At 40.2% G+C, this 22,708-nt stretch overlaps 1 protein-coding gene across 8 annotated transcripts in view; it reads left to right on the top strand.

Moving 5' to 3' along the window:
- The window catches only part of LOC126324633 (unconventional myosin-XV), a 921,967-nt gene that overhangs the window by 619,011 nt on the left and 280,248 nt on the right, over window positions 1–22,708 (top strand). For all 8 annotated transcript variants that reach the window (XM_049995079.1, XM_049995082.1, XM_049995077.1 and 5 more), the window contains one exon: window positions 5,921–6,171. In XM_049995079.1, the coding sequence (XP_049851036.1) occupies window positions 5,921–6,171 (251 nt within the window). The remainder of the gene's footprint in view (window positions 1–5,920; window positions 6,172–22,708) is intronic.

Genomic DNA, 22,708 nt, shown 5'->3' with positions numbered 1-22,708 from the left:
GACACCATTTTGAAGTGCACAGTACGCTGTGTAATGCTCTCTGATTGTGGAAAACTTTTCAAGTGGAGACTAGCTAGTATCAAAGATAATTTAACATTGCAACAGAACCCACAGGGTCATAACTGCCTACATTCACAGATGAAAGGCATCACAGAATGCTTTAATAAGATGTTAGCAGGTATGCTCTCAATGTACATTGATGTCGAACAGATAAATTGAGGTACAATACTTCCCGTCATGATAGTCACATACAACATGGTATAGCAAGACATAACAGGCTTCATGCCATTCTGCCAGACCCCCAGTTGCGTGGCCAAAACAGCAATGGATACATTATTCCTGTTTCACCCAGACAGTAATCAGGATGAGTACATGGAACAGCTCATCACCAGGGCTAAAGAGGCAAGATAGCTGGCTCACATACGGACTGTGGATGCCCAGGAGAAGGACCAAGAGCAGTAAAATGGCAAGCACCAGACAATGCGATTCAGCTTGGGATATTTGGTATGGACTTTCACTCCTGCGTGGGCAATGGAGCTATTGGGTAGTGGATGTTACATACAATGTCAAGGATTATTACATTTCATCAGGAAGACAGAAGTGCAGAGATGTCAAGTCCTCCATGTGAAGCCCTACTAGAGTTCTGAGGTGCAGATCAATGATGGGGTCTTCTTGTCCAAGGAAACTGAAGACCCACTAGACTGTCGTGAAGATTCCGTGGGTGGGACTACTGTTGACGCTCATAGTGAAGAGGATGTGGCAACATGACCAGAATGCGAGGATCCTGGTGCTGCCATACAGAACACTATTGAGAAGATTTTGATTCAGGGTGCTCCAACGAGAACTACTGACACAGTGGAACACTCTTTCTCCAAGAGAGGGAAAATGTCATGTGCCATGCTTCATGCATTCATTGTAGCTTAGTGGTTAGTGTTGCTGGCTGGCAGGTTTGTTGTTGCCAGTTCAAACCAGATACCAGCAATTATTTGGTATATATCATTTCTGGAAGTTTCTCAAAATTTCTTGTTTGTATGTTCTAGAAGATTTGATGGAGTTCTGTCTGTGTGTTGGTGTTCATAATAAATGTGCTTTCAGTGCTAATTGCTGTATTTCATTGATGACCCTGCTTTTGGATTTGGATTTGATTATGGTTACAACATGACAATATTCACTGATTTAAATGTTTGCATTCCTTACAGGACTTTTCAATATCATAAAAATACAATATTTTATTTTAAAGTCATTTCTCCTTTTAGTGTTTTTTTATTTCCATTGAGACATCTTCATCTGTGTATACTAGCTATAAGTGTTAAAGATAGTTGTACAAAGTAAACTGGGGATATGGAATTTACAGACTAAGTTTTTTTAACCTAACAGAATAACAGAAGGGTTTGTAAAATGTTTGGTGTATGTAATTGGAACTGGGTGAGAGCACCAGATAAGTTTGTCATGAATCATGCATTTGACCAATATGTTATATGACGTTTCAAGAGAAAAACCAAGCAAACAGTTATTACATTGTGATTAGACTGAGCCGTGTATAGTTACACTCCTGGAAATTGAAATAAGAACACCATGAATTCATTGTCCCAGGAAGGGGAAACTTTATTGACACATTCCTGGGGTCAGATACATCACATGATCACACTGACAGAACCACAGGCACATAGACACAGGCAACAGAGCATGCACAATGTCGGCACTAGTACAGTGTATATCCATCTTTCGCAGCAATGCAGGCTGCTATTCTCCCATGGAGACGATCGTAGAGATGCTGGATGTAGTCCTTTGGAACGGCTTGCCATGCCATTTCCACCTGGCGCCTCAGTTGGACCAGCGTTCGTGCTGGACGTGCAGACCGCGTGAGACGACGCTTCATCCAGTCCCAAACATGCTCAATGGGGGACAGATCCGGAGATCTTGCTGGCCAGGGTAGTTGACTTACACCTTCTAGAGCACGTTGGGTGGCACGGGATACATGCGGACGTGCATTGTCCTGTTGGAACAGCAAGTGCCCTTGCCGGTCTAGGAATGGTAGAACGATGGGTTCGATGACGGTTTGGATGTACCGTGCACTATTCAGTGTCCCCTCGACGATCACCAGAGGTGTACGGCCAGTGTAGGAGATCGCTCCCCACACCATGATGCCGGGTGTTGGCCCTGTGTGCCTCGGTCGTATGCAGTCCTGATTGTGGCGCTCACCTGCACGGTGCCAAACACGCATACGACCATCATTGGCACCAAGGCAGAAGCGACTCTCATCGCTGAAGACGACACGTCTCCATTCGTCCCTCCATTCACGCCTGTCGCGACACCACTGGAGGCGGGCTGCACGATGTTGGGGCGTGAGCGGAAGACGGCCTAACGGTGTGCGGGACCGTAGCCCAGCTTCATGGAGACGGTTGCGAATGGTCCTCGCCGATACCCCAGGAGCAACAGTGTCCCTAATTTGCTGGGAAGTGGCGGTGCGGTCCCCTACGGCACTGCGTAGGATCCTACGGTCTTGGCGTGCATCCGTGCGTTGCTGCGGTCCGGTCCCAGGTCCACGGGCACGTGCACCTTCCGCCGACCACTGGCGACAACATCGATGTACTGTGGAGACCTCACGCCCCACGTGTTGAGCAATTCGGCGGTACGTCCACCCGGCCTCCCGCATGCCCACTATATGCCCTCGCTCAAAGTCCGTCAACTGCGCATACGGTTCACGTCCATGCTGTCGCGGCATGCTACCAGTGTTAAAGACTGCGATGGAGCTCCGTATGCCACGGCAAACTGGCTGACACTGACGGCGGCGGTGCACAAATGCTGCGCAGCTAGCGCCATTCGATGGCCAACACCGCGGTTCCTGGTGTGTCCGCTGTGCCGTGCGTGTGATCATTGTTTGTACAGCCCTCTCGCAGTGTCCGGAGCAAGTATGGTGGGTCTGACACACCAGTGTCAATGTGTTCTTTTTTCCATTTCCAGGAGTGTATATGGAGCAGATGCAAGACAACAATTCTGTAAGTGCTTGTAGGTAAATGTTGCCAAAAGAAATAAAGATACATGTAGCATTGTTGGCTGGGATATACCAAGGGGCAGGTTCAGTCACCTTATGAGGACTGGGATTTCTTCCTCTGCATTCAATGCCTGTTTCCCACTCAGTGTGTAAGAGTTGTCTCTTTAAGAGTATCTGTTGAGTGTAGGTGACAGAGATGGACGTGTGAGTAGTTTGGTATTATGTTTGTGTGCTATGACATTGAGAAAAGCGAAAGGGTAAACCCAGTCCAGTACGAACCTGCTTCTCTGGAGTAACACCAAGTTTGTCTCCATCTGACAGATCACCAAAAACAGTGTCACATACCCTCAGTCAGTGAGGCACCACATAGGTTTTAGGAATTTAATCCAGAGCATGAGTGTAAATTTTGGTTATCAGGAGTCACCACTTGATCTCCCCTCTTCTGCTAAGAACTGATGAAGAAAAGCTTCTTGGACCATCAGGATTCAAATAGGGTACCCTTGAAGCAATTGCCACTGCACAGGCTTGCATTACTAACCTTGACTGCAGAGGTGAGTGTGTTAATGACACCATTCATATTCTATAGATTATGGGCAGATTGTCTATATACTGCAAGTTTGTATTTTGTTATTTTCATTGTAGTTGGCTTTGGAGGCCAGGATGTCAATAGGAATTGGTTATTGATCTCTTCAGATCATTAGAAACATTTCTGATCTTGTGGCATGGATAGTTGTACCGTTGGAAATCTTCTGTCCATTGAAGAAGACATTACCTATGAAGGTGTGCAAATGGACTACAATAATACGACTACTGTGCACATGACATCGTCTGCAATGACTGCAAGTACTAGTGTACCCCACTAGCTTAACCCTTGTAGCACAATACTGCCACCACTGGCCTGTATCCATCTTGTAGTAGTGTAGTGCATTTATTGAGCAGTTGTTTCCTGGAAGATTCTGTAGCATCCATTGACATGGTCGAATGGGAAGCACTTTGCGTCTGAGTAACAACTTATTCCCATTTATTAATTTAACAATATTACAGAAGGAAAGTTGCTACTCACCATACAGCGGAGATACTAAGTCGCAGATTGGCACAACAAAAAGACTCTCACAGTTATAACTTTCTGTCATTAAGGCCTTCGTCAACAATAGATACTTATAGGCACACCACACACACTCACGCAAACGCAACTCACACATGACTGCAGTCTCAGGCAACTGAAACCACACTGTGAGCAGCAGCACCAATACATGATGGGAGTGGCGCCTGGGTGGTGTTAAGGAGGAGGTTGGGGTGGGGAGTGGGAGGGATAGTATGGTGGCAGACAGCAAAGTGCTGCAGGTTAGATGGAGGAGAGGGGAGAGGTGAGGAGTAGAGGGGAGGAAATAGCAGAAAAGGAGAGAAATAAAAAGACTGGGTTTGGTGGTGGAATGAGAGCGGTGTAGTGCTGGAATGGGAACAGGAAAGGGGCTGGATGGGCGAGGACAATGACTAACGAAGGTTCAGGCCAGGAGGATTACGGGAACATACGATGTATTGCAGAGAAAGTTCCCACCTGCGCAATTCAGAAAACTGGTGTTGGTGGGAAGGATGGATTTTCCATTTATTCATTTTTATCAGAAACTGTCATTGGATCAGCAGTAGCCCAGAACTACCTCAGTTTTTTCAAGACATAGATGCCTCCCATGGAGCACCGTTAACAACAGTTGTGTTGAATAGTGTGCTCTAAAATACATATGCCATTCCCAGGTCAGTATTCATATACTTACTTAGCGGCAAATGAAAATTCTATTGATGTTTGCATTGGGCTATTTCCCTTATAGTCTTAATCTCGTACCAGCAGTTTACATCTATTTGTCCCACTGAGGTAGCACTTGGTAAGAAATTTTCATCTAGCAGAAAATTGACAGATTTCTTATTGGGGGTGGGGGAGGCACTGATGTCTTAATGTACTGATGGTACAGTTTATTGAATAATAGTGGTGACTATGTTGCAAAGTAATTAATATCAATACCACACAACAGTGAGTCAATGTAACTGGCTGTAAACAAAGTTTGTTCTTGGGAGCTCATGTTTCTTTACTTCTGAATAACATTTGAATAGTTGTACAAGTCTTTCCTTAATATTCTCAGTGTGCCTATCTCACATTTCGAACTATACTACAAAAATTCACATGGCTCTTTTTTCCTCTCCCTATTGGCTTGTCAAGCGAAGCAGGGGATACTTTTAGTGGTTGTAACTGTTGTGCAGAAGTGGAATGTCTACATTGGAAATGTTGCTGAAATTATGGTAATAGCAATTTTGTCTCTGTTTATTTGCATTGTCCCTGTGCTTTTTGGTGTTCAGTCAGCTTGCTTTCCATGTTATAATGCCTGTTGGCACAATTTTTGGGATATTTAGCCAACAGTTGTTTAACTTTTTTGTGATGTTTTGTTAGCATGAGTAGTTAATATTGTAGACTACTCAACTTTCCACCCAACATCAGTAATAGAGAATGAATTTTGAATCTCAATAAGAACACCAGTTGATAATATATCAAGAAAGAACCACAGAGAAGTGACAATGATTTAATATAATCTATCATGAGCTCATTATTATTTTATTTGTCATTGTATGCTAATAGGCAGAAAAGCTTAGCTTTCATCATATACATATAGGTGAGTGCTCCTTTTTCTCCATATCTGCACATACACAGTGATGTACAGTGAAAGCACAATATGTGGCTTAAGTTGTTAGTCAGTCTTTAGGTTAAGTATATGGGTGTGGTAACTGATTCGGTAGCACTAGATATGTCTTACTTATCAGAATGAAATACAAAATTTTTATAGAAATGAGAAATGTAGACATGATTTTTTAAGAATTAAAAGACTTGCATGCTGCCAACTACAAGAGGAAAAAATGAACATGTGAATACTATCACAGGTCTGAGCCTGCCAACACCTTTTGGTGCTGCACCAACGGCGCCAGCAGCTGCACCCGGTGTGGACCCAGGCGTGGCTGCTGCTTATCAGCGTGCCTTCTTGCAGACAGCGATGGCACAAAACATGCAGATCCAGCAGCAGCTCTTAGCACAAAGTCAGGCATTGCAACAAATGCTCACACAGCCTGCTGCGCAGTTGCAGATGCAGCAGATGCAAGTGCAGATGCAACAGCAGCAGCAAATACAGCAACCTGTGAGTGCCTCACACTAAACATGCTCATATGTTCAATATTTTAAATTTTGAGATTGTTTCAAGTATTTCTTTCCCTTTCATTTTATTTAAATCTCAAGTTATTATTACAGCTTTCAGTAAGAGCTGACATGATACTAATAGACATAAAAATGGAATTGTAAGAATTATCATACAAATGAAAGCACACAGAGATGTGAAAGTTATGTAGTTGCCTTTTAATATTTCAGGTGGCTAATGTAATATTTCACTTAAGATTATGTCTAATTTACTTTTTGTGTCTCTTTCCTCTTTAGAACCTAAACATTGAGGGTGCAGTGTTAACATATTACCCTTGGCATGAATAATTCAAAATTTTCTGAAATTGAAAAGTGCGTTTTTATTCATATTTATCTAGAACAATTTTACTTTTTTGTCAGGAGTGTATCTTGCAGTCAGTCCAACAGTACACACAGAAAAATTATGTGAATTTTTCCATTGAGATCTACATAATTGTTACTGCAGTGCTCAACAACTGATTTTAATCAAAGCATTTCTGCATTAAAAAAAAAAAAAAATCCACTTCCAGTTGGATGGTCTAACATGTTTCCTTCACAGTAATGGTAGAGATCACAGTACCTTTCAGAATTGTGTGGCATTTGTATGGTCATCTAGTTTCATCATTTAGTAAAATTCGTGTCAAGTTACTGAACCTGACAAAGATTTGTCAGCAGTGATGTAGCTCATCAGGTTGCTGGAGAGGAAGCCACAAATCACCAGAAGTAAAGAGTGTGTGGACAGAAGTGTTGAATCATCAAGTTGCATCATCATTAACCAGTACTTGTATTAAAACTTTTATGTGTGCATGTAAGCTTGCATAATTACTTTATATTTTATTGTTCAAGCACTTACATTTCACTTTATTTTCTTTATCTTTACAAATCTTACTGAGCTCTTTCTTTTTCTCTCTCAGTAATTGTGTGTCATCTTTTATCTAATTAGAGACTTCGGACTTTTTCTTTTGGTAATTGGTGGATTCCTCTCACTAGACACCTACAAGGCTGTACATAACACAGCATGAAATGTACTGATGCTAACTGCACCTTTGGTTGACTCATTTCACACTATGCAATATGTTCTCCGATAATGGTGACAGTGACAAGGATGAAGCTTTACCTTTGTGCCTGCAAAGTTATTGAATTTATTTCTGAGCATTGCAATTATTTTTCTTGTCATAAATAAAATAACATAGTAATGAAACGATATACTCTGCTTGTTGCTGATGACTCCTTCACATTTCAACACAGCTGTAAATTATTGTGTTTGATACTTTATTGGTGCTTGACTGTAAGCCTTTTGTAGTACAGCTGTATTGAAAAATAGATAGAGAGTAAAGAAAACAAAACCTTGGCAGTATTGCCTGAAACACAAATAAAGTTCTAAAGCAAGTTAAACCTGTTCCATATGAAGAGCATCAGACTAAAAGTGCTGATGTTTGGCGCTCATCCTTGTCATTAAAACTTGTACAGTGTTCAGTTTGTTGTGATACATTGACAAATTTTTTGTGTGGAGTAACTTTTGCTCAGGTTGGTTTCCTTCATGCTTCATGCAACTGATATGCAAATACTTAGTTTTGGAGATAAATGGTAAGCTATATGGATTACATATGTCTTTCCAAATGGACCTGGGGTAGTTATAATTAATATTGTAAACTACTTGCTTGTTATATGTGAGTTCATGACTCATTACCTGTGTAACTCACAAGAATGTACATATAGTTGGTTTTTTTAGTACTAAATCTTCATTGGCCAGAATTCATCAGATTGATTCGTCAAACAAAGTCAGTAATAATAGCTTGATATTGCTCAAACATCAGGTCTCAGTATGAAAAGACAGTCTAGTTGGTTTATATTTATTGTAAAATTTGATAATTCACATTTGCCTCATGGACAGGGAACATATTATTTCTATATGATATTTCATTTTACTCTTGCTTCTTTTTCTTCTCTGCCTAGTTACGCAAGTTTTATTTCTGTTATTTGCAGTGTGTGATTTTTTTTCGTGCTGTGTTTATAGTTAGGCTAAAGGGACGCGTGTGCCCGACAATGAGAGCAGCGCTATATCATGTTATGATGAAGAAATGAGATGAAACTATTTGTGTACTTAATGGAAAGCAGAAACAGATTACTAACTACAGTATAACTCTGCTTTGTTTTCCTGCTGTTTACAACATTTTTTAGAAGTTTCTTCAAATCCTTTGTGTTCAGAATGGAATCTCCTACCCACTTTTGTGTTATCATAATTATTAATTTTCTGTCATTTACATTTCATGAATGTTAACAGAAAGAAACAAAAAGAAAGTGCAATTGAAGTATTACAATGCTGAAAAGGTGTTGGCTTTCAAGTAGAGTTTACAAACATTAAGCAAGAAATTGTCTTGAGCTTTGGTCTCTGTAGCTAAGAGTAGGAGACTTAAAAAGTTGGAGCAATTCATATCTCTTAAACGGTTTGTCTCCAAACATTGCCAGCCTAACAATAACTATACTGTATGTAGTGCTGTTCGTAGTTATATTAAAGGTCCTACTCACGAACCAATTTATTGGTTGACAGACCAATAGACCATATTTGAGTAGGCTTGTTGACTGACCAGTTTCTCTAGTTGGGTGGTCAGTTGGATATATCAACCCGCCAGTCGCCGCCCTTCCCTCCTCCCCCCCCCCCCCCCCCCACTACCCCTCCACCCAGCCACCACTTATCCCAACAATTTGTGTCATTTACACTGCTGTTGTACCAACCATTCAACAAAAGTCTGTCTTCTGTCACTGTGTGCAGGAATAAACTGTTCAAATACGGCTTATGAAACTTAAAAAGATTGCAGATGTTTGTGAGACATGTCATTCAGACAGTGCAGAAATAAGAGATCCAAGAAATGAAGCACTTGTTTCATTTTTTAATGAATCCATAATGATTTCATGAGGCACACTGATAAGTGAATGATAGGTTTTATTCCCAGTACTTGTAGGAAATGAAATGGAAAATGTATTTATTTTTTATTTTGGTTTATAGGTTTCATTTCATATCATACGTGGAACCTAAAAACTGAAATAAAGACCAGCTAGCAGACTTTCATTCATAAAATATATTTATTTCATTATTAAAAGTGATGGCCATGCCAACTGCTATGAAGAGCAAAATGTAACAATTTTTTTACATTTCTAACAGTTGCTAAGTGCTTTTTCTCTTATGTAACTGTTGGTGTATTTATTACTTTTGGATTAATCTGAACACTGCCCTTCCTACTGTGGATAATAGTTAGGGAAGTTTCACAGTACCTGGTATGTCAGACTGAGACAACCACTCAAGCCATTCCTCTTCTTGGTCACAAAATTGCCGTAAAGGTGGTATAGCAGCTGGAGCAGGCGGTGCTTCTTCTGTCGAGCACGCCACATTGGCCAGTAGTTGCTGCACCGTGTTGAGTAATAAGGATATTTCTTGAGTCTGAAACTGAAACATCTGCATTAGCTGTGTTGCATCTAACACTTGTGGCTGCGTCACCTGAGCAGGGGGCAGGACAGGTGGAGCAGGTATTTTGGAAGACACAAATGCAAAAACATTTTTATGGCAAGCAATGGAAATAACGACAAAATCAAATAAATTCTCTGCAACGCCCACCTGAAAACACTGATTAGCAAAAACGACAAGAAACTGGTAAAGCAAAGCGAATGCTCCTGCAAAGTAAAGACAAGAGACAATTAAGGCGCCGGCACAATATACACTAAAAAATCTGTACCTGTCAGGCACGGGGATTGTTTCTAACACCGTGTCGCCAGTTTTTGGGTCTTGCCCACACATCGCTTATAGGATGCCTAAGGGATGCAGCGTTTTCAGAATGCTGTACAACAATTCAAACAAATAACATTAGTAGTTTTATTTCTATAAAGCAATTGACAACACTTAGCTTTGGAGATACATCTGTGTCACAAGTAACATGCCAACAGTAATAGTCCTCACTATAGGAAAGTACAGACAAGTACCTGATAACGATCACAACTAGTGGTTCTTGTAGCATACTTTGCAATTATGTTCCACTAACGTCAGTACACTGAGGCAATCTGAGACTCGAGGCAGGCAGGAGCGGCACTTATATTCACATCTTTCACATGTCGTTCCTGTTGTGGCACAGTCCTTTTCCGTGCACCATTGGCCGATGTTTTTCCTCACCGCCTTCTCTGGTCTTCCGTTTGTCTTCGTTCCAGCGCTTGTGGTTAATCCAGAGCTATTACATGATGCACACTACTGTCATTTGTGGCCATTTATTTACCTTTTACCTTTTACTTTGAAATGTGGTTCTCAGACTTAAAGGGGTGTCTTTTATGCTACACACATGAATAAATACACAATGTTTACATGAACACCATTTGTTTTATTTATTTTGCTTTGCCATGATGTATTTCCAAAGGCACCTGTAAATAATATCGCATGTTTCAGGAATAATTTTACACAATAACTGTAAAAATTTACCTGAACTGAATGAAAGGTTTTGAGAGCTTCTCTTCGCAGCTTACAGCTCCTCTTATCACAATAATGGTATTCTTTCTCATCGAATGTGGGTTGACAAGCTTTAGCAGTCATAAAAGGCATTTCTCGTCCATTCTTAAACAACTGTTCAATCCTAGTTCCTTCAGTAAGTAAGCCATTTTTTTCCCACAAGTGTCTCTCTTCTGTTCAGATCTTGTCATTTCTAAAATAGTCAAGGTTTGGCTCTTGATTTTATGTCCTATGAACCCATTCTTTTTCCAACTTCAACTTCAAATTGATGTCACCATTTGTAAACAACAAATGAAAAACATATTTTTGTTTTGAAAAAAACAAATGGGCCATTAATGAGCTTTTCCAAAGTATATATTTACTTTTCATTTTTAAACAAACCAAGAAAAAGCTACACTTTTAGTGTGTTACACACCAAATTAAAACTCAAATCAAGATCTTTAGAAAGACATCAGTTTCACCTTCTATCATCGACAGTTTTGAAGTTGAAGACATTTCTGCCTCATGACGATATCATAAAAATGATGAGTTTTCATTTCTTGAAATTTGAAAAACTAATAATTGTTTGTGCATAAACAAGTATGAAGTTCTGTACTTTTCATTTACTCAGTGGGTCCATATAGCAAATGAAGCACACACAAGAGAGTGCAGATGTCTAAAAAATGAGATTGGCGGAAAGTGCAAAATGACTGGGGAGGAATGGCTAGATGACAAATGCAAGTATGGAGAAATGTGAGAAACTAGGAGAAAGATAGATTCCTCATGACAGGAAGACGAAGGAGATCCTTTGGAGAAAAGAGCAGGAGTTGTATATCAAGAGCTTTACTGGCAGGTCCTTTCTGAGCAAAGAAGGGAAAGGTAAAAGATTGTATTAATTTATGGAGGGGCTCTACAAAGTTTAATAAAGTTTAAGCCAATATTATAGAAAGTGAAGAAGAAGTAGATGAAGTTGAGATGATACTGTGAGAAGAATCTGACAGAGTGCAGAAAGATCTAAGTCAAAACAAGGCTCCTGGAGTAGACGATATTCCTTCAAAATTATTGAAACTATTACTTGGGATGTGTAAGATATATGAGACAGGTGAAACACCTTTGGACTTCAAGAACAATGTAATAATACCGACACCAAAGGAAGCAGGTGCTGACACGTGTGAATACTACCGAACTAACAATTTTATAAGTAATGGTTGTAAAATTCTGACACAAGTTATTTACAGAAGAATGGAAAAACTGGTAGAAGCAGGCCTTGGAAAAAATCAGTTTGGGTTCTGCAGAAATGTAGAACCATTCAAGGTTGTACTGACCTTATGACTTCTCTTAAAAGATAGGTTAAAGAAAGGCAAACCAACATTTATAGCATTTATAGACTTAGAGAAAACTTTTGATATTGTTGACTGGAACACATGCTTTGTAATTCCTAAGGTAGCAAGGATAAAATAAAGGGAGCAAAATTTTATATACAGCTTGTAGAGAGACCAGATTGCAGTTCTAAGAACCAAAGAACATGAAAGAAAAGAGTAATTGAGAAGGGAGTGTGACAGTGTTGTTGGGTACGGCCTATGTTATTCAGTCTGTACATTATGTAAGTTTTAAAGAAAAACAAAGAAAAAGTTAGTGAAGGAATTGAAATAAAGTTCAGATAGAAGAAGTAAAAACTTTGAGGTTTGCCAGTGACATTGTTGGAGATAGGTAGGGTAGTTGAAAGTAATGGATGTTGTCCGAGGGGAGATGAGCATAAAAAGTAATAAAACAAGTGTAATGGAATGTAATCAAAATAATTAGCCAATGTGGAAGGAATTTGTTAAAACTCAATATAAATTTAAATGTTAGGAAGTTTTTCTGAAGGTCCGGAGTGTAGCCTTGTACAGCAGTTAAACATGGGCAATAAGCAGTTCAGACAATGAGAACAGGAGACTTTGAAATCTGGTGGTATAGAAGAATGCTGAAGATTAAATGGATAGATGACATGTAATTAATAAGGGGCTGAAACTGTGTGCCAGACTGAGACTCGAAGTTGGGATCTTTGTCTTTCACAGGCAAGTGCACTACCAACTGAGATACTCAAGCACAACACATGAAATGTCCTCACACCTTTGTTTATACCAGTACATTGACTCCTCATCAAGAGACGAGGCACTGGCAGAAGTAAAGCTGGGAGGACAGGTCATGGGTGTGCTTGGGTGGCTCATTTGTTAGAGCACTTGCCTCCAAAAGACAGAGATCCCAAGTTTGAGTCTCAGACCAGCAGACAGTTTTAAACTTCCAGGAAGTTTCATATCAGTGCACACTCCATTGCAGAGTGGAGATTTCATTCTGATAATGGGGAGATACTGAACCGAATTGGAGAGAAAAGAAATATAGGCTACAACTAGACTAAAAGGAGGGGACCAGTTGATATGACACTTGCTGAGGCATCAAGGAATTGTTGATTTGGTATTGGAGTTCAAAGAGTTGGCTAAAAAGTGAAGATGGAAAGCAATTTGTGACTACAGTTAGCAGTTACTAATGGATATTGATTGTAGTAATAATTCAGACATGAAGAGGCTTGCATAGGTTAGATCAGCATGGAGAACATAATCAAACCAGTCTTCAGACTGAAGACTACAAGAACATCAACAACAACATTGTGGATCCGTACAAGAAATAAAAAAATAATAAGTATCCAACACTATGAGGTGCAAACCATTTTATTTGATATGGACTGATCCATTAATAAGTTTGCTGTACAGAATCATAGTAGCTCTATCATTTCAAGGGAGATACTCTCCTCAATAAAATGTTACCATTTTTGTTGTACATAACAATCTGAGTCCAGCATTTAAATACATCACCTAATCACATTTAAAGATAAACTGCGTAATTTCTTGTTCACACTAGCCTGCGTGGAGTTTTATTCTTGCAGAGAGTGATATTCCTTCATAGTGAGGTACATGAAGTAAGGCCTCTATTAAAAAGCAGTAGAAGTCATTCACTCAATATGTGGAACATGCGCAATGACTGCAAACACTGAAAAGACATAAGAACATATGTGGGAGGGTAAATCCCACTCAGATCAGAATCACTTCCCTTCTAAATGTTGTTATATCTGCGGAAGAGTTACTGGAATTGCCTTTATATATAAATACATTTATTTTATTATTTTCAATTTAGCTATACTTTTCCTATCAACTGAAAAATTTTGATACATGTACATGTTCTTCTTTTATCTTTTTGCTGAGTGTCTGTAGCTCAGATGAACCAGCTCCTTTTTCGGCACCTCTGTATTGTTCTTTCGAAACATCCACAATACTACTTCTGTGTTCAAGGCTTCTGCAGTTCTTTGAGCTACTATTATTATATGCAATGGGATTATGCCATTGTTTCTCATTTTGTTGAAACATTACAGCACTGGGAATGCAGATTGATGTGACCACACTAAGCAGTAGCAAATTAATGAATTTCTTTGTTGCAACTGCATTTTTCTGTTTATTTTCACGGCTACCTTCACATGCATGAAATAATCATGGCACATAGAAACAATGCATGTAATGACAGCGAAACAGAGCAATTACATTTTGCCACAGTTCTCTTCATTAATTGGCACCAGGGGTAGCAGAGGAATATGACAACAGTTTGCGGAACAGAAGGTATAGCCAAGCATTAATTGTTGCTATGTTAGTTATTCTTCATCCACTTTGTTATTGTGACCTATGTTTTTTTTATACATTATTTAATTCTTACAAGAATACATATATTGTTAGTAACAGTTTATGAATAACACAACATGAACTTCAGCTTTGTTAAACCATTATACATATTATACATAGTCTTTTATATACTGTAAAAATACAGCATATATACTACAAAAGTTTCTGTGTGTTTTAGATTTGGGGACAGAATGTCAGTTCTGTATAAACTGTTGCTGTAACTGTTAGAATTGATGTCTTAACTTGCTCCTGTTGTATCACATTAGCACAGAATATGTACAAACAGCAATGAAAAAGTTTTTCGTTGCTTAACTTCATCCAAACACAGTCCTTTATGCGCACATAGCTGCCCAATGCCTTGACTAGTGAGGGTATTATGAACATGTACCTCTGAACAAATGCAGGCCACACATTGCTGGGAGTTCACAAAAATCATCTTGTCGGTCTTCAGTTGCAGTTGATATGAGAATGTCATACTTGGACTGCAGAGCAATGGAAATCTGTTGCACAGGGTTGTGAACCACACTTCCTTTTAAATCACATCAGTGATCATAGGAAAATGTGTCACACCTTTCAGAAGAATTTCATTTAGGTCATACATTTCGTGATTAATATAGGCAGCTGGTCAAAGAATCATAGCACAGGTGACTTGATATTGTTTATACAGGAACCGTTAATCTTTTAAAGTACCATTTATTAATAATACTGTTGTTCACTTGCAACACTTTATGGCTGGTATTGGTACCAATAGACACTACATTTTCAAGAGTACTAGAGGGTCAGAGTAGCACTACTGTAGTCCAGTGAGCATGATGATGAAATTCAAGTGACATACTCTCCTTTGGAGTAGTCAAATATCCATCCAATCAAATACATCAGTGATGTCATCAAATGTTAACTAAGAGCAAACACACACAAAGCTCCTTCATTAACCGTTATTAACAGTCTTAGACGAGATGCTCCAGTCTAATATCTCCTCATAATATGGCGGAGAGGAACTCATATTTACTGTCATTATGTGAGAGATGACTACTCTGAATTCTTATTGTGATCTGTCTGTGCCTTCAGCATTCATCATGTGCATGGGTTAAGAACAATATTGTACAGAAGGTATGTGATTTGTGTCTGAATATTTGATGACAGGTACTGCCAACCATATTCTAAAAACCTGATAAATTCATATAATGAATTGTAAGTATGTTATGTACTAAATCTGCATTAAACGATTTATAAAGGTCTAACTTATCAGTGTATAACTGGCACGCTGCCAGACTTCCGCCTCGACTGACATCTCTGCCCTTACTCTTTGCCTTTAAATATGTCTGCTTGTGTCTGTGTATGTGCGGATGGATATGTGTGCGTGTGTGTGCGAGTGTACACCTGTCCTTTTTTCGCCCTAAGGGAAGTCTTTCCGCTCCCGGGATTGGGATGACTCCTTACCCTCTCCCTTAAAACCCACATCCTTTCGTCATTCCCTCTCCTTCCCTCTTTCCTGAAGAAGCAACCATCAGTTGCGAAAGCTAGTAATTCTGTGTGTGTGTTTGTGTGTTTTGTTCATTGTGCCTGTCTGCCGGCGCTTTCCCGCTTGGTAAGTCTTGGAATCTTTGTTTTTAATATACTTTACTTAATTGGATAGATAAAATACTGCTCACCAAGCGGTGACAGAACACACACATAAAATACTGTTGTGATTGGCAAGCTTTCGGAGCCAGTGGCTCCTTCTTCAGGCAGAAGCGTGGAAGGGGAAGGAAGATGGGCGAAGAAAATGGACTGGAGAGGTCTAGGAAAAGAGGTAGATTTCAGGAAAGTCACCCAGAGCCGCGGGTCAGGGTGACTTACCATATGGGATAAGAAGGAAAGACTGATTGTTGGGGACTTCATCGGATGAGATTTGAAAACCCAAGAGCTTAAAAGTGGAAGACAGGGTAAAATGCAAGACAGAGATTACTACTAAAATATCGTGTGTGAGTTAATAAGAGTGAAAAGCTAAGTGCATTGTACATAAGAGAGGTGGGAGGCGAGCAGTGTAAAATATATGGGAAAGAAATGAAAGATGTAGAAAATTAAAATGGAGTGAAGCAAAGAGTAGCAACAGTGAAGAAAAGCTGAGATGGAAGAAATTAATGTAAATGAGGGCCAGATGGGTGGCGAGAACCAAGGACATGTTGTAGTGCTAGTTCCCACCTGCAGAGTTCTGAGAAACTGGTGTTGGGGGAAGAATCCAGATGGCGCATATGGTGAAACAGGTGCCGAGGTCACGAATGTTATCTTGTAGAGCAAGTTCTGCAACAGGATATTGTGAGTTGCCAGTATACACCCTCTGCCTATGCCCATTCATCCTACTTGGTGATATGGCGATAGTCATGTCGATGTAGAAGGCTGAACAGTGTTTACATAAGAGCTGGTATACGACACGTTGTTTCGTAGGTGGCTCTCCCTTTGATAGTATATGTTTTGCCAGTAACAAGGCTATTATAGGTGGTGGTAGGAGAGAGCACAGGGCAAGTCTTGCAGCAGGGACAGTCACAGGGGTAGGAGATGTAGGGTAGGAAGATGAGTACAGAAGGAGCATAGGGTCTGATAAGAATATTGTGGTGATTGGGAGGGCAACAGAAAGCTTTTCTAGGTGTGGTGGGCAAAATTTCATACAGGATGGTTCTCATTTCAGGGCATGATTTTAGGAAGTTATGGCCCTGTCAAAGTAGATGATTAATGCATTCCAGACCAGGATAACACTGCGTCACCAATGGTGGGCTCCGAAGCTGTTTTGTGGATTGATCAGTAGTATCAGCATTGAATCTGCTTTTTATCTAGGCTTGTGGGGTAATCAAGTGTAGTGAAGGCTGAGGTGAGAATGGTGGTATACTGCTATAAAGAATCTGCATCCAAACAAATACATTTGCCTTGAATGCCAAGGTTGTATGGGAGGGGACGTTTGGTGTGGAAAGAATGGCGACTGTCAAAATGTAAGTACTGTTGTTTGGTAGTAGGTTTAATGTGGACAGACGTATATAGCTGGCGTTCAGTGATGGCGAGATCAACGTCAAGAAAAGTGGCATGGAATTTGGGATAGAATTCTATCATTTGGACCTTTCCCTCTGAAGTAGATCATACTGCACTTCCCCCTTTCGATTGTTGCACAACCCTGCTGCAATTTGTTCATTTTGTCACGTCCCAAGCGTGGGTTTTGCGAGGGATTGAGCGACACGGTTCGTAAACGGGAATTAGCCGGTTGACCTAATTGAGAGGGAGACTTTTGATCTGGCTGAGATGTTAAATTCCCTGGTGTGAAGGTACAAGGCTAGGATGTTGGTAGAAGTAAACTCGTATGGACGTTATAAAAGTTCTAATTTATTCATAAAGAATACAGATCACCCTAACTGCGTAGTGATTGTACCTACAGAATAGCCAAGCCCATTACAGAGACGGTGACTGACTTCCACCGTTCTGGCTGCCTGATAGAACTTTCCAGCACTTTGCTGCCCACACTAGCACCCTACGTCAGAGTCCCGCGGTCGCTGCCTAAACGCTCATCGGCGACTATCTCCAACTGTCTGCCTGCAGCCCGCCCTCAGCCCAAGTCGGCTGCTACTCACGCTGACTACCGTCGCTGCCTAAACCCGAGAGAGAGAGAGATCCCCGGAGCGGCGTGCCTCCGAGTTTTGTTAGCTCTTCCCCTTCGACCCCGCCAGCGCTTGGCATGACGTAGCGTCGAGTGCAACTTTTCCTTATTAGGGATTGTTTTAGTATTAACTTCAGTACTTTTCTTCAGAAGCTGGGTGGAGGGGTAGAGGGGCCTCTCCCTATATGGTCACGCACTGCGTCCTGAGCCCTTCATTGGCTCCTCATGACGTAGTGCGGTCCCCACCTAGGGCCCTCTTTCTTTCTCTCTCCGCTCCCAGACTTCTCCCTCTAGCCAAGAGTGTTGATACTGCAAGTTATTGTTTATTAAGGGACCTGCCCAGAGCGCCCTGTTTATCTTAATAGCTGAGTCTGCTTCCTTGCTTATCACGCGCAGCTGCCTGGCCGCTTGGACCGCCGCCTCGGCTATTTGGCTGCGTCGTTATCTTTTGTGACCCCTCTGACACGCCTGGCGTCCCCTGTTAACTCTATCTCCCCGTATGATTTCTGGTGTATCGTCTGAGAACAACTGCATTTAGACTTGGCTTTTCTGCGGTTACAACACCTCCCCCGCCAGTCAATTGTGACTCTTTTTTTTTCCATTACATGCTTTACAGATTTGTTTATTACATTAGCATCTGATATGTTATATTTTTCATTTTCATTTAGTAAAGTCAAATTCATTAAACACACAATAATACAATTACATTATACATGCCTAACATTCAGTTATGTCAAAAGCATTTGCATTAAAATCAAAAGACACTTTCATTGATACATACATTCACATTTCAATTAGAATTACATTTCAAATACAGTTACATTTCAATTACATATTTCAAATACAGTTATTTTTCAATTACACATTTCAAATACAGTTATTTAACGTCTGTTTCTGAAAGCGACCGTATCACCTTGGTCTTTTCCACATCTTTCATAAATTACTATCTCTTCAGTTTCTTTATTACTGTGTCTTCTAGCTGAACTAGTCTCTGGGTATTGGTTCACTATGGTATTTCTTATACATACTTTTCCACAACAATCACTGTCTTCAAAATATTTCCATATACTTTTAAAACAGTCTTTACAACATTTACAGTTTTTACAACAGCATGTTATTATGATTAGAATAACTATTGATATGGCTACATACGTAGTTATGGAGTAATGTGTGAAGTACCTGGAGTATTTCATTTCCTCCTCTTGTCTCTCTACCATCTTCTGGACATCATCCAGTCTTTTTCCTGCGACTTTCAAGTCGTCTAACTGTGTTATTACCTGGTCCAACGGCAAATCTAATGCTAACGTTGAGACATTCCTTTTTTCCTTGTTTACCACGCAACAATCGAATTCTAGATTGATCTGCGGAACTATGTCTTTCTTCGTCACATTACTCTGAATCACTCTATCTGTTTGTATGAACACTCTAGTGCCATACCCCTTACATTTACTGTAAAAACTAATTTTTCCTACCCCTTTTATTACTAGGTCCTTTGGTGGTTCCCTTCCACACAATACTGTTAAGCCTTCTTCCTTCGGTGCTACATATAGCCATTCGTTACTGTTTAGATGAGTCCAAAGGCTCTGATTCAGTGCCACTATTTTTCGCACACAGTCTTCCGGAATTTCTCTTACCGGTTGCAACAATTTGGCTTCGCACTCTTCGTGGTCGAATGTTGACAGCAAGGCGAATGCTTGTTTGCACAGTCTCCTATTTTTACTTAGCTCCTTGCATTTTAGTTCCTCCGCAGAAAGTTTCGCGTACTGCCTTTTGGATTCATCTATTAGTAAGAATTCTTTCTCTGGCTGTATGTACACATATTTACCTTTCATGTTTGGAATTTCTTTTGGTAGTGGGAGTACTCTATACAAATTGAAATTGTTATTATTTATTAATGGAATATTAATTACATATCCTAGTATGCTACCCGAGATGAAAACATCTAAATCAATTATTCTTAACAATAGATAACCTGAGGACTCCGTAAGAGGAACAGGAAACTTTACATCTTTTAGTTCTTCCCGTATTAAACTTAGGTATTTTACAATTTGGACTGGATTAATTATATGAGGCTGTAGTATTCCCTTCTGAGCATTTACAATGGCATTTATCATTTGTTCGTATTCCTCTTCGATCTGACCAAACACTGCCGATAGTTGTAATACTTGCTCTGTTACTGTGGCGAAGGACGCTACACGTTTAAACCCTATATCGGTTTCCTTCACGTATTCCTTCATGAATCGTTCTAGTCTTTGCATACCTGTCTTCAGAATGTGCTCATTTGACTCTAGTGTATATACCATCCTGTTTACTCCCGCCAATGTGGCTCTTACCACTGCCACCTGTTCCTTTGTTAGCCTCAACAACCCTTCTGAGTTTTTCTCCATAGCGTCTATTCTTTCCTTATAGTATGCTGCATCTGCTTCGTCCAACGTCCCGAACAGTATTTTACTTACCTGCCCGACGAAGTTGAATACTCCTCTCTTCCTTCTGGTCTCGTGTTTCGTTAGCTGCTGTACTAAAAGTTGCAATCCTGTGATTTTTTCCACATGATGGGTTACTTGTTGGTCTAGTACCCTGCATTCTATTAATCCTACATTTAATTGTGTTAGTGTTTCTCGGCACCTTTGTACCGCTGCCCTACCATACCTCTCTGCATTCTGAAACCTTTCTGTTATTATATCTAGATTTACGTATGTGACTATTCTCCATGTGGTACTGTATATTTCTACCTGTCCTCTATTATCGTAATATAGTCCTGATGAACTCGGAAATGGCGTCACTTGGTACTCATTTGTTGCATGCTCTGATGCAGTGATGTAGTATGCTGTTATCACTATGACGAATTTCACGACCTGCCACTTGAGTGCCATACCTGAAATTTAAAAGAATTGTTTCAGCCTGTTGGCATGTACTTTTGTTTCCTTATTTCTTTTAACTTTTATTACTACGTTAGGACCTTCCACTTTTACTACTTCAAATGGACCTCTCCATTGTGAATCTAATTTCCGAGATCTACCCCGTCTCACCGACTCATCGTGCAGTAATACTTTATCTCCTACCTTGAAGTTTTTTGGATTTTGTTTCATGTCATACTGTTCCTTACTGATTTTCTTACTTCTTATAATCGAGTCTCTGGCCACTCTGTGGGCTTCCTGCATTCTCGCTCTTAGTTTATTTACATACATTTCATAATTGTAACTTACCTGCTGTGTTTCTTGCTGCAGTACTCCTGGTATGTTAACCTTTCTTCCGTATAGTAATTCAAATGGTGTGTATCCTGTGCTGCTGTGTGGTGTAGTGTTGAACACAAAAATTGCATACGGTACCCATTTGTCCCAAGAACTTTGATCTCCTGTTACAAAGTGTCTGAGATACTCTACAATAGTTCTATGACTTCTTTCTAGTGCACCATTTGATTCAGGGTGGTACGCTGTAGTATTTATACGCTTTACCTTCAACAATTTACATACACTTTTAAATACATCACTCAGAAAGTTAGACCCTTGATCTGTTAATAATACTGATGGAATTCCATACCTTAATACTACGTTTTCCACAAATGCCTCAGCTACTGTTTCGGCATCTTGTCTGTCAATTGGGATTGCTAAGGTAAATTTACTCAGATCGTCTTGGAATGTTAACATGTACCTTTTTCCTGTATTAGATACATCTAGTGGACCCACTATATCCATCGCACACTTTCCGAATACTGTTTCTGCTGTGTCTGTAATTTCTAAGGGCATCCTAGTTTTCATTTGCGTGTTTTTATTCTTTTGACACGATGGGCATTTCCTAATGTAATTTTCAATGTCACGCTTCATTCCGCGCCACTGCTTGTATGCTTTAATTCTTTCGAGTGTCCTGTGCATTCCTTGGTGACTTCCCAAGGGATTGTCATGCATTTCCTTTAGTATATTTTCTTTTTCTTCGGGACTAATTTCCTCACCACTATCCGTTTCCTGTTCTATTTCACTCGACACTTGTGCTTGCCGCACGTTTACGAAACTTTCTTCCCCATTTGCTTTTGCTGCCGAGATCTCTGTCTCCACCTTCTGCTTCGCATCTATCTCTTCCTTCCCTTCATGCCTTATTCTACTCAGCGCATCCGCATTACTATTTAACTTTCCTGGCTTGTATATTACTTCATAATCATACTCCTCGAGTTTCAGTCTCCACTTCAGGAGTCTCGAACTCGGATCTTTGACACTAAATATCCACGTTAGTGGCTTATGGTCTGTCACTACAGTGAACTTTCTGCCATATACATATGGTCTGAACTGTTTTACTGCGTAAACTATAGCCAACAACTCTTTTTCCGTTGTGCTATAATTTAGTTCGGCTTTGTTCAATGCTCTGGATGCATATGCGATGGGCAAGTCTTCGCCAATCTTCTTACCTTGCGATAACACTGCACCCAAGGCTGCGTTACTCGCATCCGTTGTAATGATGAACGGTTTCGTAAAGTCAGGGTACTGAAGTAACGGAGGGTTTATTAATTTCTCTTTTAGTTCTTCGAACGCATTGTTCTGACGTTCGCTCCATCGGTACTCCACTCCCTTTTTTAAGAGCTCATGGAGAGGTTTCGCAATCTTGCTGAAGTTAGCAATGAAACGGCGGTAGTAACCTATCAATCCGAGAAACCCTTTTAGTTCCTTAGTTGTCTTTGGCTGTGGGAAGAACTTCACCTTCTCCACCTTCGCCA

Source organism: Schistocerca gregaria, chromosome 2, assembly GCF_023897955.1.
Source record: "Schistocerca gregaria isolate iqSchGreg1 chromosome 2, iqSchGreg1.2, whole genome shotgun sequence".
In the NCBI taxonomy this organism is placed as follows: Eukaryota; Metazoa; Arthropoda; class Insecta; order Orthoptera; family Acrididae; genus Schistocerca; species Schistocerca gregaria.
Note: the sequence above shows the minus strand (reverse complement) of the source record. Positions and strands in the feature narration are given on the sequence as shown.